This window comes from Limanda limanda, chromosome 5, assembly GCF_963576545.1.
Source record: "Limanda limanda chromosome 5, fLimLim1.1, whole genome shotgun sequence".
NCBI lineage: Eukaryota > Metazoa > Chordata > Actinopteri > Pleuronectiformes > Pleuronectidae > Limanda > Limanda limanda.
In genome coordinates, this window is record NC_083640.1 from 25854485 (window position 1) to 25871100 (window position 16616).

Consider the following 16616-nt stretch of genomic DNA (forward strand, 5'->3'; position numbering starts at 1 on the left):
GTAGAATGTGCCGGGACCTTGTTCCACCTTACTTTTGTAAGGCAAAATGGCAATTAAGGTATTGAACTGAATACATGAAAAGCAAACTCTAAGAATGAGAGCGATATGATTTTGTCTCTTTCTATCATCTTCTTTGAAATGATCGTCCATTGACATCTAAGCTGAAGTCAAAGAGAATATTTTTTATATTTTATAAATGAGCCCTGAGGCTATTTGCTGTGGCCATGCTGCCTGCCTATCTCAGCCTGCTTATATGCAGTGTAGTGCTGTAATCTTGTCAGTATAATACAGGCGTTTAAGACAGGATCAGGCTGTCACCACTGGCAGCACAATCCCCTTACCTGAGGCTGTGGGAGCTCGCACGAGTCTGAAGCTCTGCGCTCCAACGCAAGCTACTGGAAAGCCCCGCTTTTCAAACATGCCCACTCAAACCCTTTAGGTTTAACTACTAATACCCACACCCCATAACAACATACCCCACTCTCACACACACACACACACACGCACAAGGAGCTATGGAGAGAATATATTAACATTAAAAAATCCTCAGTCGTCTTTCTAGTGGTGCTGGTTGTGCCTCACTGGGGGCCGATGTGATTCTTTAAACAGGTGGAACATCTGCAAAATGAAAAATGCTGAGGCAGAGTTTGCTTTTTTTGTCTCTACATAGGAAGTGCGGGAGATGGTGGCACCTGTGCTCAAGAGTTTCCAGGCTCAGGTGAGTCACACTTCTTTGCATTTTACAGGATTGTTAAACATTTACAGAGCCCGCAGAATAAAACATACAAAATCTGGGAATTGCTACGCCATGGAAGCATTTGTTGTAGTGATTTGCAAATTATAATTTACTGGGATAGAGACGTTCCTGCAGGATATTCTGTGTGCATTGACCAGTACAGGTCACTGTACTCCTGGAGTGAATGATCTGATGGCTGCTGCATGGAATCCCTGGCATAGTTTTTCGTGTTGCTGCTCATCTGGTGCTTATTGACTGATGCCTTTTCTGTCAAAGTGAAGTAGCATCTATCTGCCATTAGATGATCAGATATCGGGCTTCTCATATTTTCTTGGCTGAGACAAGCCCTCATTTCCTGTTGTGATGGTGCATTCACCGTGCCCCCTCTGACGTCGCCATATTGAAAAAGTCATCTGATACCTACCAAGACTCTGCTCCAGCCATTAAACCAAGGTCATAAATCACATTTGTGAGCTGCGTTATGGTCCGCAAAGCAGAGGCTTATGGAAATGATACCGCAAATATGTTTCCAGTCTCACTCTCCCCTCTAAACTCCCGCTCAGCGCTAACCTGAAAGCCCTATCATCGGTAAACATGAGAACACTCAGCATGGATTGTTCAGTTCTCTTGGAAGTGATTATTGGCAGCTTCTTTTTAATGCTTTATAATTGACTATGCCCAAGCAACTGTGCTCCCTGGCAGGAGCTATCACATTCAACGCTACCCTCTGCAATACTCTGTGGTTGATTTGTGTGCTAATTCAATTACTCTGACTGTAAAGTCGCACAAATATCAGAGGCACCCTTCCATATATTTATTGTGCAAACAGGCCCCCATAGGATTAATTTAAGCACCATTGATGTCTGACAACTGGGAGTCTAGAGATGTTTCCTAGTAGATAAAATAGATGGCTGATAATGAGCGATGATTTTTTTGTCTCGTTAGCTGCAGGCCTCTCTGGGTACTTCTCCGTCTCTCTTGTGTAACTTCCACAGGCTTATGTTCTGCACATTGAGAAGTAAGCCAGCTAGCAGAGGAAAAAAAAGGCCCCAGTCATTTTTTGATGGCGAGGTGCAGCGAACAACTCAACACACCATAATAATATAATCCTCTGGTGTTTTCTGATACACTCTGACCTTATTGGTAATGTCAAACAGCTTGCGGAGGCTTGTGAACTTTACCCAGCGGTAGTCTGCACGACCTCAGTGTAAGCTGTGGGACCTCGACCTGCTGCTGCAGGGGGAGAGTGTGTGGAGAAGGTGGAGTTGGATGGGCTTGTTTGTCTGTGTGGTTTGGGATAGACTAAAGCTCCCCCGCAGCTGCACTGTACAGGTGGTGAGTGATAGAAACGTCCTGGTGTGTGTGTGTGTGTGTGTGTGTGTGTGTGTGTGTGTGTGTGTGTGAAGATGCATACATGTGAGAAATAACTGGGTTCCTGCCTCCACCACCCCCTCTCCAAGTTTGGAGGCCCACAGGAGCGCCTCGTGGCATTTGGACCCTCATCATGCCACTTCTAAAGGAGAAGCCGGCTCCTTTGAAGTGTTTGCGACATGACAGGTTCTCTTTCTTTTCTTTTTCATTTCAATGTTCCCCACCCACTTTCTCTCTCTTCTCCCGTCCAATCTCGCCTTCTAATTATCGCTAACCAGGCGACTGATTAGAAACACGTTGCCGACCTAGTTTTTCTGTGGAGCTGGAGGAGGAGAAAAGGTTAATCCCAGAGCTGGTGGCTGTCATTGGTCGCTTCCCTCCTTCTTCTCCTCTTTTTCGTTCTGCTCTCCTCTTTCTTTCCCTGGAAGTTTGCTAATGAGGTCCCGTCAGAGCTGAGGAGAGGTGTTAATTTGGCCTTGTGAAGTAGGAAGGAGATTAAGGACAGTGAGGAGCTGAGTTTACGGCTTAAAATACACCGCTGTCCTTATTAATCCACAGGGCCCTGGGAGACCGGCGTTTTTGGTTTTATAATGAACACTGTCTTATAATGAAGGTAATTTTAATAAAAATTTACCGTGAAGAAGAAGAGATCGTACGTGCCTCCGTGGTCTCAGGCACACCTTTGGGGCTGGGGGATATGACAGTTATTTCTCAAATAACTGATCGCTGGAGAGATGGGTCCATTGGACCACGCTGTTCACACCGCTTTCACACATGCTCTCGCTGCCATCTGAACACACCCAAAGCATTCTTCACCAAGTCTCACCAAGACTATGTGGGCTTCTCCAATGCAATTTACACCTCCCTCTCACTTTAGAGTGTAAACTCCCCTCAGGATAAACCTTTGTGAGGCGAAAAAAAAGTACAGTGACAGATTCCTTGTACGTTGGTAACTTCTCTTTTCTTCTTCAGGAGAGGATGATTCCTCTCCGCATCCGGCCTGCATCTCTCTGAATATCAGGCCTAAATTAACCAGTCTTTCTGTTTTTCTCCTCTCCTCTTGATGTCGTCTGGTGCTCACAGAAAAAGAAAACAGCAGTATGGGTCCCTAATTACTGAAACTTGCTTTACAATGATAATCCGTGGAGTAATTTAGCGTGCACAATGCGCAGATGGAGATTCTGATAAATAGTTTGTAACGTGTAATTAGCAGCTCTGCCGGTTACATACCATTAACCCCTCAAGCTCAGGAATCATTATTGGCCCTCATTATCAAGCAGCAAGGTACGATTGAGCTGACTAGACATCAAAAACATCAAACAGCTATTAAAGCGCTGCGAACTGGGGGCCGGTGGACACCTGTTTATGAGTCTAACTGTGCCATTTCTTCCCCTGAGGTTGGAAGTGATGATGTGGGGGAAGACAATGTTTTTATGTATGTTGTTGTTGTTGCTTGTTTGCTGTGAGAGCACAGGAGGTATTTTTTACTATGCAGCAGCTTTTCAACCCCACAAAAACTCAGCAGAGATCTCAAAATGGCTGCTCCGCCTCACGTATGCATCTGAAGTTCAGGAAAGGTAAAAAGATAAGCAGCCTCAGTGAGGTGGTGATTTGTTCATCTCTCCGTGGACAGAGCTGCTCATGTAGCCACTATGTATTTTCACAATCTGTCACACGGTGCGTTTGTGAATGGCAGAAGAAGCGAGGGATAATGTGCAACAGATAACAGATGATGTGCCACAAAAGTTGTTTGGACCACGATCATTTGTCTGGGAGCTGTGTTTTTCAATCATGCAGTTGGTTTGACCCGAGCCGTGGAGGAAGGGAGCCGAATGTTCCGCTCTTGTCGGAGACCTTGCCCACATCGCCTCGCCCTGAGCTCACCCGCAATGCAGGGAGGTAGACAAACACCGTCTTTGATCATCCATCGAGAGTCGACCAGCTCTTCCTCCTTTTGATTAATTCCTGGAGGAAATGATAATTTCTCTTGAATGTATGAATATGTTATGAATAGTGGAATGAATCAAAGAGTAAAGGATGATAATTAATTACAGCGCTATGATAAAAGGCTGTGGGTGTTATGACGCAAGCTTCCTCCGTGTCATTATGAGAGGCTCCGTAATTACCTTTCTGCACGAGCCAGCGCTCCTGGCGGTGCTGGCGGTGAGAGTGCCGCTCGCTGAGTGAGTCTAACGGTCATAAAGCTTTTCCCTGCCTAATTGTCTGAGGGGCTCTATGGCGCTTTCATACATGAGGGACTGCGCCGTTAGGAAAAATGCTCGGCGACACTACAGGTTTTCCAGCTCAATGAAGACATATCTTCATCATGGGCTAAACCTTGCGGTGATTAGGTACAGATTACCTGAGTGGATGGCTAACTTGGGAAGGTGAGGTTGGAGGAAGTGAGGAGCGGCCTGATACAGTCTGACATGAAACTGATCCTCGACACTTTAAAAGCAAGCTGGTGTTAAATTCTATGTATTCGTAGTACATTATTGGCCCATATTATTGTGTCAATAAACCAGATCCATAGCCATCGCTTATTATTCATGCCCCACCTAATGTAAGGGGTATTTATGACACCCTGATAATATCCCCCCCTTTGGCTACGACTAGACTGCTCCTCCACACCGGGCCGGTGAGGTATCTCTAATGCCCGTCTCCTGCTCGGCTGTCTCGGGCTCATTGAGCAGCAGCAGACCAGGCCCTGGATCTCCAGGCCATTACCTATTCACAGCACGTCCAGGCCTCCAGCCTATTGTGGGGAACATAATGGGCTCCAGGGCCATGTAAACCACGGGCTCTCTGCTCCTGGTTTATCACTTGTGTCCTCTTCATACTAAGGAGAGGGGAAAGAAGGTGGGAGGCAGGAAGGTAAGGACAGAGGGAGAGGGAGAGAGGCAGGCAGAGCCGAGGGGGGAGGTATGTGGGTGGGTAGGGTGTGATTGGACATTAGATAATACCTTCCTTGTGTCTTTTACGTCGTCTGCTTCTCCTGAGAGGAAACGCCAGCTCCACATGAGCACAGAGAAGGTGCTTTGACCCACTCTCAATGCTCTTCTGTTCACTTACTCTTTCAGATTTTATTACTTTTAAGTTTACTTTTATTGATTATGACCAGTCCAAGACAAACAAGCTTATATGTGGATATTGGATCAAATATTATATGACTGTCCATCTTACCTCTAATACTTGTGCCAAAGCTCATATATTGATAAATGAAGTAATGGCGCAGCCAAGGGCTTTTTTTTGGTCTTTTATTTTGCCTTTTGGAGATTTACCTTTATTCATTTTACATCAGAGCAGCACTCTGCAGACAATTTACAATCACCCTCTTTATATATAGTTACTTAAGTGTCGTTATAAGTGTTTATTGACCCGTGTTTGTTCTAAATACTTTTGAACTATGACAATTACACAATAATGATAAATGCTAAAACACAGTGCAGACTGAACACAAAGTCAGTAGGAGTTTGGTGCAGTCAGATGCAAATTTCATGTCGGCAGTGGAATTTAAGACAAAGAAGAATCCACAGGTGTTGAAAATGTTTTAACTTGAGCAAAGAATTTGTACTTATCCTGAAGCTGTATGACTCCGACAGTACAGAAACCTATAAAAGTAAGACGGGGAATAGATATCTATTATCTATTGATGTCAAATAATCAGACTGCACAACAGCATTGAAATATTTATTCTAAAGCCAGACAGAATTGGTTTTGTGTTCAGTCTGAAGACATCTTAAAGGGATAGTTAGTAAAAACATGGTGTAAATGACCTCATCTAGAGTCGTGTATGAACGTAGGAGCTTGTGGACACTTGGATGACACCACGTGAGCAGTATGGAGGCAGGTTATGTTTTCTCTATTGATTTATTACGACGCCATAAGTGTTTTGTGGACTCAAACACTTTTCTCACCCCTCCGTCTGCATCCCTTTATCTGAGGAAAGTCAAAATACAATAGTAATGTCAAAGTTTGGTAGCTTATGTACGCAAACACAAGTTACTGCTCATGGCCATAGACTTTATATAAAGATAGACAACATGACGGCTCTAAAAAGAGAGGCCTGTATAGGTCCTTAACTTACCTCATCCATGTTTGTTGATGGGACATGGATCAAACTAAAAAGTTACACGTCAAATACAATTTTCTCATAGATTATTTCTCATCATTTTATAGTTCATGTCATTTTTAAATGTACATTTTTTTCTGGTAAGTTTGGTTATAATTAGTTATTTGATGTTTTAAAAAGGAGATGAAATGTCATAATTGAAAGCTGAGACTGACACCTGATTGGTCGAGCCTGTATTACCGGGACCTCGCTACCACGGCTCCATCACCAGATTGCTACTGAACAGACTCCATATGCGCAAGATGGTGGTGTTCATATCTGTGGTATTTTAGGAATCATTTCTGACTAGTGGGAATATGTGGAGAACCCTTCAGTGTGTTGAACTGAGTAAGAATACATTTCATGTTTCTTTTTTTAGAAAAGTTACATTCTTGCTTTAAAGCTTCAAATGGAAAAGTAAAAAGAAAGGGCTGTGAAAAGCCAAACAAAACAATAACTACAGACTTGCATATTTGAACAGACAATATAGATCATTTTTGCATGCAGTCCTGTATACATCATAAATGTGAACACATTTGCACCCAAAGACAAATGTGGAACTCTGTAAATCCATTTCTCAGCAGTTCAGACAGTTACTTTTAAAGTGAAATATCATCAATTCAGTAAATGACTGCATAAACAAACGCAGTAGTGGAGTGGTGGTGTTTCACTAGCCGAGCACCATCTTTCAGCTGCACACTGAGCCCGTCGAAGGAGTTTAATATATCTGACTGCCCTTTTTTTGTTTTTCTGGTTGGTGACTGACTGTTGTGATTCTGCTGGGTGTTTTTATGCTGAGACGCCTGAACCTTTCCATCAGCCTTCCCAGTGTCACTCTTATTCCTCCTCTGCTGTGCTGTGATCTGATGGTGTGTGTGTGTGTGTGTGTGTGTTGGCATGTTTGTTTTCCTGTCCTGACTGATGCCCTGTCGGAGCGTCCCAGTTGGGTGTATTCATCATTACGGATGCGTGTTTAGAGCCGGGGATGAACACCAGGTAAAGAAGAGAGAGGGGGGATGTTATAAATAGGCGCTTGGCTCTCTAGCCATGTGGAATTGATGAGTTTCAGCACATTCTGCTTTGCAGTGCCAGGTTTAATTTCTGCCGTCCTGACAGCACAAACCTCAGAGCCTGGAGACGTCACGCCTGACTGCCGCTGCTGTGCAAATGTTAGCCATGTTTGAGGATGGACGCACGCACAGCGCCGGCTGCGCTGCTCCTATTGGGCATCAGACTGGGTGTACCTCCGCTCCTCTAAACCCCTGTCACCTTAAGAGACAGGCAATCACACTCCCCTCCTGACCCCACACCAAACAGACACTCACCAGCAGCACACAGTAACTAATCTAATAGGCAGTTTCCAAGACCTAGCTTGCCTCAGTCTAACATGGTCAACTACTTGTTATGAGACAGGTGAGGGCCTCCCTACCCTGGTCTGCTCCCTGCAGGCCCCTCAAGTCAGAGAACAGCAACACTAGCAGCTGCAGCAGCAGCAGCACCACTGTCTCTGAGATTCCCAGACTCCTGGCTTGCTCTCAGCTGCTGGCAAGAGCACAGTCAAATTAGCCAATAAAAATGTGTGAAATCGGTGGCTCGACGCCGGCGAGGACATGCCAGGAGAAATAAACATCAGCGCTATAGCACAACCAGGAAAAGCTCGTGTGAGCAGGAACAGGCGGAACGGGAGAGCTGCTCCGCCAATTCTACGGCGCAATTCTCTGATTTCAGGCGCAGAATCGGAGCTGCACAGACACACTCAGAAAGCAAAGTTGTTTCTCCACTCCAGTGAACAGCGAGAGCCAGCCTCGGATCACGCCAGTGGCAGCACAAGTCAAGAGAACATGAGCTTTTGTCAGCGGATACGCAGACCTCATGTGCTGAAGTGATTTAATTCCATCTGTTCGTCTTCGGTGTCCCCCCCCCCCCGCTGAAGCCTGGGAATACCAGTCTTTATTTCAAATGATGCTCGGCTGTGAAGTTTAATTTCAGCAAAATCTAAACACGCTAATTAAATATCATAACTTTCTGAAGAAGGCTCGTGTAAAGGTACCTGAAATTTTAATTTAGACTTCAAAAGAGCAAAGACTTTAAAGCAAATCTATTGTTTTTCATTTAGACTTGCAATTTTCTTTTCTCTGCAGTGCTGCAGCACGTAGTTATGATTGATCTGGTAATTAAAATATGCAGAGAGGGAAAAAATATTAACTGCTCCTTTTTTCACTTTCTTTTTGTTTTAGAAAACAGCCGACACATTTTCCTCCTCTTCCCAGCACAGATAATTAAATTTCGCACATTGATGTTCTTTACACAGTATTCATCGGCCTCATTATTTTTCCATTTTCATCTTTCTGGAGAGAGATCGATAGATTGATAAAATGATGGAGCCTATCTTAAATAATGCAAGCAGAGAAAAGTTACACTTACTTTGCTGCTGGCAAAGTGTTTGAACTTTTATTCTTCTTTCAAATTGTATTTAATATCCCATGAAGGTAGATCTCACATTATTACATGCTAGTGTAAATCATTTATTTCCATTTTTGCTGTCCCTCTGCAAAAAAAAAGAAAAGAAAAGATGAAGCTCTTTTCTACTTTCTGTGGGCCTATGCTATATGAGATGATGCTTGTCAAGGCTAATATCCGAAATGATAAAGAAACTGGCAATTCAAAGAAAGACAGCGTAAAGTAGGCCAATTAGTACCTAGGGAACATTTTGCTAGAAGAGATAGCAGCTCCAAATGTCACATGCACGAACATTAGGACTGATTGTTTATAATATGACCTGACAGTTTGGGTCTCTTTAATATAGGATTAACTACAATACTAATTAACATGTGGCTCTGTTAAAACAAGCAGCTTCAAGTGAAGTAACCAGGGGAGGGGCAACTCTTCTGAGGTGCTCCTTACATTTAAGGGTTGCTTTCTCTTCACAAATTAAATTATTTTTTACGCTTTTAAGATATCTGCGGCTTGTTTTGTCCGAACTCCACACTGGAAATTCAACTTTCTAAATCACACGGCTGCCCTTATATGTCTTAGCACCACAGATCAGGATGTTCTTTGCCTTTGTCACAAACAGATATATGTTTTAAAGTCCCACTGCAGGGCTCTCCGTTTCATCCGAGACATGAAGTGGCCGCGGTGGCCTGAGGAGAGTGTTAAACACATCCTCAATTAAAGCAAAGTAACTTTGCATCTTGTCATGATTTCTTCTGCAGTCCCTGTAATTGGGTCTCAGCGGATTTAGTGGGGAAGCTCCAGCTCTACTCCTGGAGTGGGGCTGAGGGGACAGCCAAAAGGGGAAGAAGGGGGGGGGGGGGGGGCGCTGCTGGCCCTGGATGCTAGTCGCTGGCAGGACTAAGCAGGAGTTGGCTGTTGCCAGACAGGAGGACAGGTGGAATGAGGAAGCTCAGCCACGCTGTGGTCCTCACAGAGAGGCGCCGCTACTCAGTCAGCAGGAAATACAGAGGTTTCCTGGGTGAAACGACCACCTGCAGAGCTTTGTAGTGCTGCTACATTAGTGTACATTTATTAATAATATAATAATATTAAAATAAGGAAGGACATAGGTTTTTCTTCACCTGTGCCTCATTAATCATCTCCCAACCCACCAGATTTATCTTGTGGCCTTTTGGACTGGGACGAACTTAAGGTTGGGAACCAGTGGAGTTTACCAAACTATAAATATAATAGTTAAAACTCTCCTCACCTTGACCAAATACAACAATAAAATACTGCGCACACATTCATGCATTAGTACTAACAACTTATATATCACTGACAGTCTCATAATGTCTCACTCACAGTGGCATTCACTGCTGAAGAAATACTCTATGTACATTTAGCGGATAATACTTATTTTACTTGTGGATTACTTTGAAACAACTTTATTTGTAATTTTACTTAAATAAAGGAGTCCTTCTTCTAACATGATTATTATTAATAATAAAAGAGTAGGCTTTTTCTACTTCCTTTTCCAGATGATGTTCATATCACAAAGTTACATTGATAAAATGAATAATGTTAATGTATTATGCAGAAGTAGAAGTAGATAACAGTATCAGTCAAGTAAGGGACTGCTGAGACGTAAAACGTGTTAAATCCTGATGTCAATAATTTATCACTCTATGGTCTATGTAAAATTTACACTCTACTTATACAGTCAACTCTCTGTAGATATTGTAGTGTGGTGATAAATACAAATATGCATCAAATGTATGCAATCGGAATAAAAGAAGGAAAGGCAATATTTGTTACAGGCTTTTTTTCAAAATGGCAAACCTTGGAGGCCTCCTTGGGATGTGTGCGCACGTGTGTGTGCATGTTTGTGGGGGTGCGTCGTGTTCTGGCGAGACATGTGAAGGACAGCCGAGGGTGCGGTGAGATCCAGTGATGGGCTCGTTTTATTACATCTCATATTGAGACCAATCTCTGTCCATTCACCTGAAGGACAGCCAGCTATTCCCTAACTAAATTAGCCAGACGCTTTGGTGTGAGAGGGCTTCCACAGGCACGCGAACCACGCTCTGAAAGACACACACACACACACACACACACACACACACACACACACACACACACACACACACACACACACACACACACACACACACACACACACAATAGCATAGGCAGGTACAGGCAGTCACGCAATAAGGTTTTTTTTTTTCTCTCGCCCTCCTCTGTAATGCAGAAACTCACATGCATAATCTCATGTCTTGTCCCTCACATTCCCTCTTTCACACACACACATACACACACACACACACACACACACACACACACACACACACACACACACACACACACACACACACACACACACACACACACACACACACACACACACACACACACACACACGCTCGCTCTATCTCTCCCCTGCTGAAGGCAGTGGATGTAGGGTAATTGCAGTCATTGTGGCAGGTTGCATGTTTGTGCCCCTGTCATCCAGACCTGCAGACCTCCTCCTGTTGGGACCTTGTGACACAGATCTCCACACTGTACAACACCTGGCAATCACACGTAAACTGTTTGCCCCTTCACAATGCATACACCTGTAATGTAGCAATTTGAGTGTTAGCCCTGAACGCACCGTGGCTGGGAGGGCGAACGTGTCTTTATGCTCTCTCTTCCCTAATGAAAAGTCTTTTGTACATTCGTTTTTTTTTGTTCACTCACGGCGGATGTTCTAATGAGGCAGAGCCTGAAATAGCAGTGGGGCTAGCACTGCAGAACGATGACATCCCATGTGAGAACTTGCCCAAATCACAGCGGCTGCAGCCGTGCGTCAGGTTTCTTTATTTATAACCCGTACGGAATTGTCCTACACCCAGAGCATATGGAGGGTTATGTAACGCAGAGCATCCAATAGATAACCACTAAAGTCAGGTCCTATATATAAAGCTTGCTGAAGAGTTGTTTCTGAGGCGGCTTCAGATTGATTTAGTGTCTACATCCCAATGATGCAAGAAAAATAATGGTTATTGTGAAGCTGTTCATTCACCCAAATGAGAGCGGAGCTCTTACGCTCTTTCCTCCACCTCAGTACAGTGGGTGTAAGTGGAAATGTGTTGGTGGTCCCCAATGCATTGAAAAAAGAGAATGTAAAAAAAATTCATAAGCTGCATTGTGCTTACAGAAACAATGTCCCTGTCATTCAGGCTAATCCACAGACTTTCTACTGTGTGTACGTTACACTGAGAGATAACACGATAACAACTGATGACAGTGTGGAGCAGTGGTTTGCAGCCTGAAGGCTGAGACCCCCCACCAAGTGTCATCAGATGAATCCAGGGGTCAAGAGATGCAAAACAAAAAAATATTTCTTTTAAATCATGTATAGTTAAACCTGTTCAAGTCTCTAACACATTGAAATGAAACAGTCTTGGAAGGAAAATCAGATTACAATTGCCTCAAAAAAAGTTTTCAATTAAGGGTTTGAAATCAAACCCATACTTTTTTATTTTGTAACAATTAGATTAGAAGAAATTATACATTCTCCTTCCATGAATTGGGAAGGCATGGATTCTCTGATTTCTGAACAAATAAAATGTTTTATCACACACATTTTGAATGCCATCATTTGCTGGTATTTGCATTTGAAAACAACATCAGCTCCTGTTGCTGCAGGCATCTCCCATGATTAGCCTTCATTCACTCAAATTGAAATGCCACCTCGTGCCTGTCACATTGTATATGAGCGATCAGGCAGGGGAAGCTGGTCATTACAATCATGACATCAAATGCCTGGCAGCACGGGTCAATCAGCGTACATTAACCAAACAGAGCTCATGTGTTTTACAGCTTTTAGTGGCGTGTTGGCACCGGTGTACATGAGCTCTAGGCTGGCATCCAACGGGCACCGAGGGCTCCCGGTGGAGCGGGAGCAAGATGGGCCTTGGCCAGTCCTCTCACAGAAGAATATGAAGGAGACAGAGAGCGGGCGGTGTTAATGCGTCGCTTTCCCTCCGACGTTCAGCCACTCAGCTGATTTATGCAGCAGAAATGGACTCCTTTATCCTGGGCACTCATAAATACCTAAAAAGGTTTTAAACCCACGGCCAGGTCACTTTTTTTGAAGGGGGCAAAATCATTTTGGGATCATCCTTCCTGTCCTGTCCTGTCTCTTCTCTCTTTTGGGCCACTCCACTTTTTAATCTCTGGGTGTGTATTTGTCATCACACTGATGCATTAGTCGCCGAGTGCACACGCAGTCAAGAGATCACTCTTAACCCTCACCTGGTCCTAATTATAGCAGATGAAACCACATTTTCGGTGGCACTCTGGTGATCTGTCATCGACAGGCCCTCTCCCGTCTGACTCGGAGTGATATCTCTCGGTAAAATATGTATGACATCAAAAAGCCTTAAAGGTTATTACAAATTAATAATGAGTGGTGTGCCGAGAGCCGTAAAAAATAGCCTTCCCTTGGTGGCGTGTTTAAATGTTTAATTTAACATGCTCTGGTATAAATGTGGACTGGCTCTTAGCAATATGTGTATGGCCACGAGGATGCAGTGGTGTCAGGGGGTCTGCAACAGAAAAACCCTGACCACCGGCTCACTTGTATTTAGATTGACATTCAGATAAGACAGATTCATGCAGATGTGGATGATCATCCGTCTGGATCCGTCAACTATAATCTTGAAAAGGCACAGCGCTTCTCTCCGCGCGCCTCTAACAGCATACAGAATTATAAAAACACTAAAGGAAGCAGTTTTACTCGCATCAAGCGCAAATTCTCTGAAGACTCCGAGACACAGAAAAGCTCTCTCTGAGCGTTTTTCTGAAGCAAGTCGAATCCTTGGCCCTGAACCCCCCTCACAGTAATGTCTGAAGACACTGTACAAAATTGCCTTATTTATGCCTGTAATGTAAGCTGTCTGTTCTGGTGTCGCTCATTCTCCGTGGAACCCGGCGACGGTGGCAGCCGAGTCTGGAGTGAATTTGCCGGGCGACTACCTGGGAAACATCAACAGTCATTAATTATGTAAAACTCTTCTCACAGTGGGAGCAGGGAGAGCTGCATACAACTGCAGCGCCGGCTCCTATTAGACTCAATGTACTCTACAATGAGCCCCCACTGCCTGGGGGCGTGGAGGGATTATCAGCCTACTGCCACGACCCCCCATAGAAAGACACACATGTCGTACCGCACACACGTAGACCCACACACACACTAAACGTGACGTCCTGTGAAGTTCTCCACCAATGTGTGCCTGTGTTTAGCCGAGGAGGAGAATAGCAGGAATCTTTGCGCTGTCTCTCCTCCCTAGTCACCCCATCATTCACTTCTCTCCTTCCCAGGTCCTGTTAAGGTCTTTTTTTCCTCTCTCCCTAGCAATTGTCTGCTTTTCCGGCTTTCTCACCGCAATGAATGAAATCTGAAAATCTGACAGGACAAATGATATGCCATGTTTGTCAGCGAACGCCGGGTAAAGGGAAGTGTTTCTCATTGTTGATGGTGCTGCCACCAACGCTGCACTGGCCTCTGCTTCTTGAAACCAAATTACCCAGCGAGCCGCTCTGTGCAGGGCCGACCCGAGACCTTCCTCCCAGCACCGCCATCGCCAACAGCAGATTTATCAAGCAAATAATGGACCTAATGTTTGCAGCATGTGTTTCCAATCCGTCTTCTGTGAGTAACAGACACACGGTTGTTTGGCAGACTTCAGAATCGTCTCCGCGGCGCCCGGCTCCTCCGTCAGCTGTGCTCCTCCAGCCGCGGTTCAAGGCTCGTTCATCAGCGCTGTTCTTTTTAGCGGATGCGGCTTTGGCACGATGTTCCTCCACGCTGAAACAAAGGCAGCGCTGACACCTGTAATTAATTAGGCTATTATGCATTCCGCAATGATAATTGCCTCACTGGAAAGTCACCAGCCTTCTAAGAGGGAGAGAGAGGAGAGGTGGGACGGAGAGCGCTATCCATCATAGTGGAGCGCTCTCACCCTCTCTCTCTCCTGCTCTCTCCCTCGCTCGCTCCCCTCATGTCATGCTGTCTCACCTTGACTAGTGTAGGCAGGGCTAGAGAAACACTGTCAACGTGTGTCTGAGGGCAAGATATGCAGCTGTGGTTCCCCCTTGCCAGAGCGGCTCCAGCAGCGGCCTGCCAGGGTCCATCCACTCCAGGGCCTTGGCTCACATTGGCACAGTTGCTCATGACACCCCATCTGTTGTAGCTTTGTTCACTAGGGCAGTACAGTGCCGGGGATAATGGGGGCACTTTATTTTTATAATTAGCCCTTACCTACACTTCTCCTCTCTTCTCTCCTCCGAAACACTTCTCCCAGCACTGAAATCTAGTCCAGGTACACTCATTACTACTTTCCACAGCCCTCCCTTTCAGCACATCAACCGGCGCCTTCACCGCAGCCCCAGCACGCCCCCCCGCTCCCTCCCATCACGCCATGATAGATACGTTTTTCAGCAGACACGCACTTTCCTCAAGGTTTAGGTCGTTCGCTGCATCAAACATTTGAAAGCGTAAGCTCAAAGAAAATGACAACTCCTGTCTTTTGAACTACAAAGACATTCAGAAAAGATTTGTTTTCTTCCCTTCTTTTGTCTTTCCCCGGCTCTCGACTTTGACTTTGCAGTGACTTTGAGCTGTTAGCGCCGAGGCTGGTGCTTTTGAGTCTTTGTGGGGAGGGGGGGTGGCACAGCGGTTCTGCAGCCTGTTGATGCTGGGGGGGGGGACCCAGAAGGCACCTGCCGTGCGGTGGAGACAGCAGGCCCTTTGATCTGGGTTTAATGTCGTGCCATGTTCTGTCTCTTACGCTGCTCCGTGTGCCGTGTCCGACGGGATTACGTCAGCTCCGCCTTGATCTGTGGAGATCTGCTCTCCTCTCAGCCTGGGTCATTATCGGAACCCTCCACTGGGGCAATGACCTGGAGTCCTGCTCCTTTTGTCTCATTTTCGAGTGAAACATCTTACATGGTACTGTATCTCTTGATGTTCCCTTTCGGTCACAGTGAGCGGCATGGCTCAGGGGAAAGTGATGTCAGGCAGCAGGTCTGTCCACTGCTTTGGTCCAGACTTAAATGATATAAGCAGCTGTTTGATGGATTGTTATGAAACGTTTTAAGACATTCATATTCCCCAGAGGCGAATCTGTATGACTTTGATGATCCTCTGACTTGTCTCAAAAACATTTGTATCACAAAACTGCAAAACTAAATAATGACAATCCCATCAGTCACAGGTAAACTAATGTTTAATGCTAATCAGTGAATGTTAGCATGCTAACATCACAATCTAAGATTTTGAATAAACCATATATTCCTAACATTATACCTGCTAAATATTATGGTGTTAGCATTTTCCTTGTGGGCGTATCATTATGTTGATTTCAGCATTCATTAAACCACACAGTTTGTGAGGCTGGACACTCTTACGACTTTCTTTATCTATCGACTACTTATGGGACAATAGCTAAAAAAATCATATGAAAATCATATCTTTATGATTTCTTGGGTCTTAAAAACCATCTTAAGACCTAATACTTTCTCTACATGGTCCTAGTATTGGTCCTATCGAATGCAGGTGAGCTGCTCCTATAGAGGCCATGAATCAAGTTGGGTTTGTCGCTGCATCGAGGGATAAGTGGTGGTTTTGGCGTGGTCAGCTTCGGCCATTCATTTGGCTGAGCTGGCAGCTCTGCAGTGGCAGAGTGGCAGCGGCGTCGGTCTGTGGCGAGCACGGCGCGGTGACTGACAGGCGCCGCTGATTGGAATTGACGTGGCGACGAGATGTGTGTCAGTTCTCTGACTGCTCATCTCGCCGGGCGTCCAGCAACCGCCGCGGCCACCGCCACGCTGCTCCCACCGCTCTGAGATGGGTGTCACCCTGATTAAATCTGCCCTGAGACACAGTGTGTGTGTAGTGTGCGTCTGCGTGAC

General features: G+C 45.1%; 1 protein-coding gene across 2 annotated transcripts in view; it reads left to right on the plus strand.

Moving 5' to 3' along the window:
• Nucleotides 1-16616, plus strand: part of cux2b (cut-like homeobox 2b) — an 86847-nt gene that overhangs the window by 36740 nt on the left and 33491 nt on the right. For both annotated transcript variants that reach the window (XM_061071217.1, XM_061071218.1), the window contains exon 3: nt 671-718. In XM_061071217.1, the coding sequence (XP_060927200.1) occupies nt 671-718 (48 nt within the window). The remainder of the gene's footprint in view (nt 1-670; nt 719-16616) is intronic.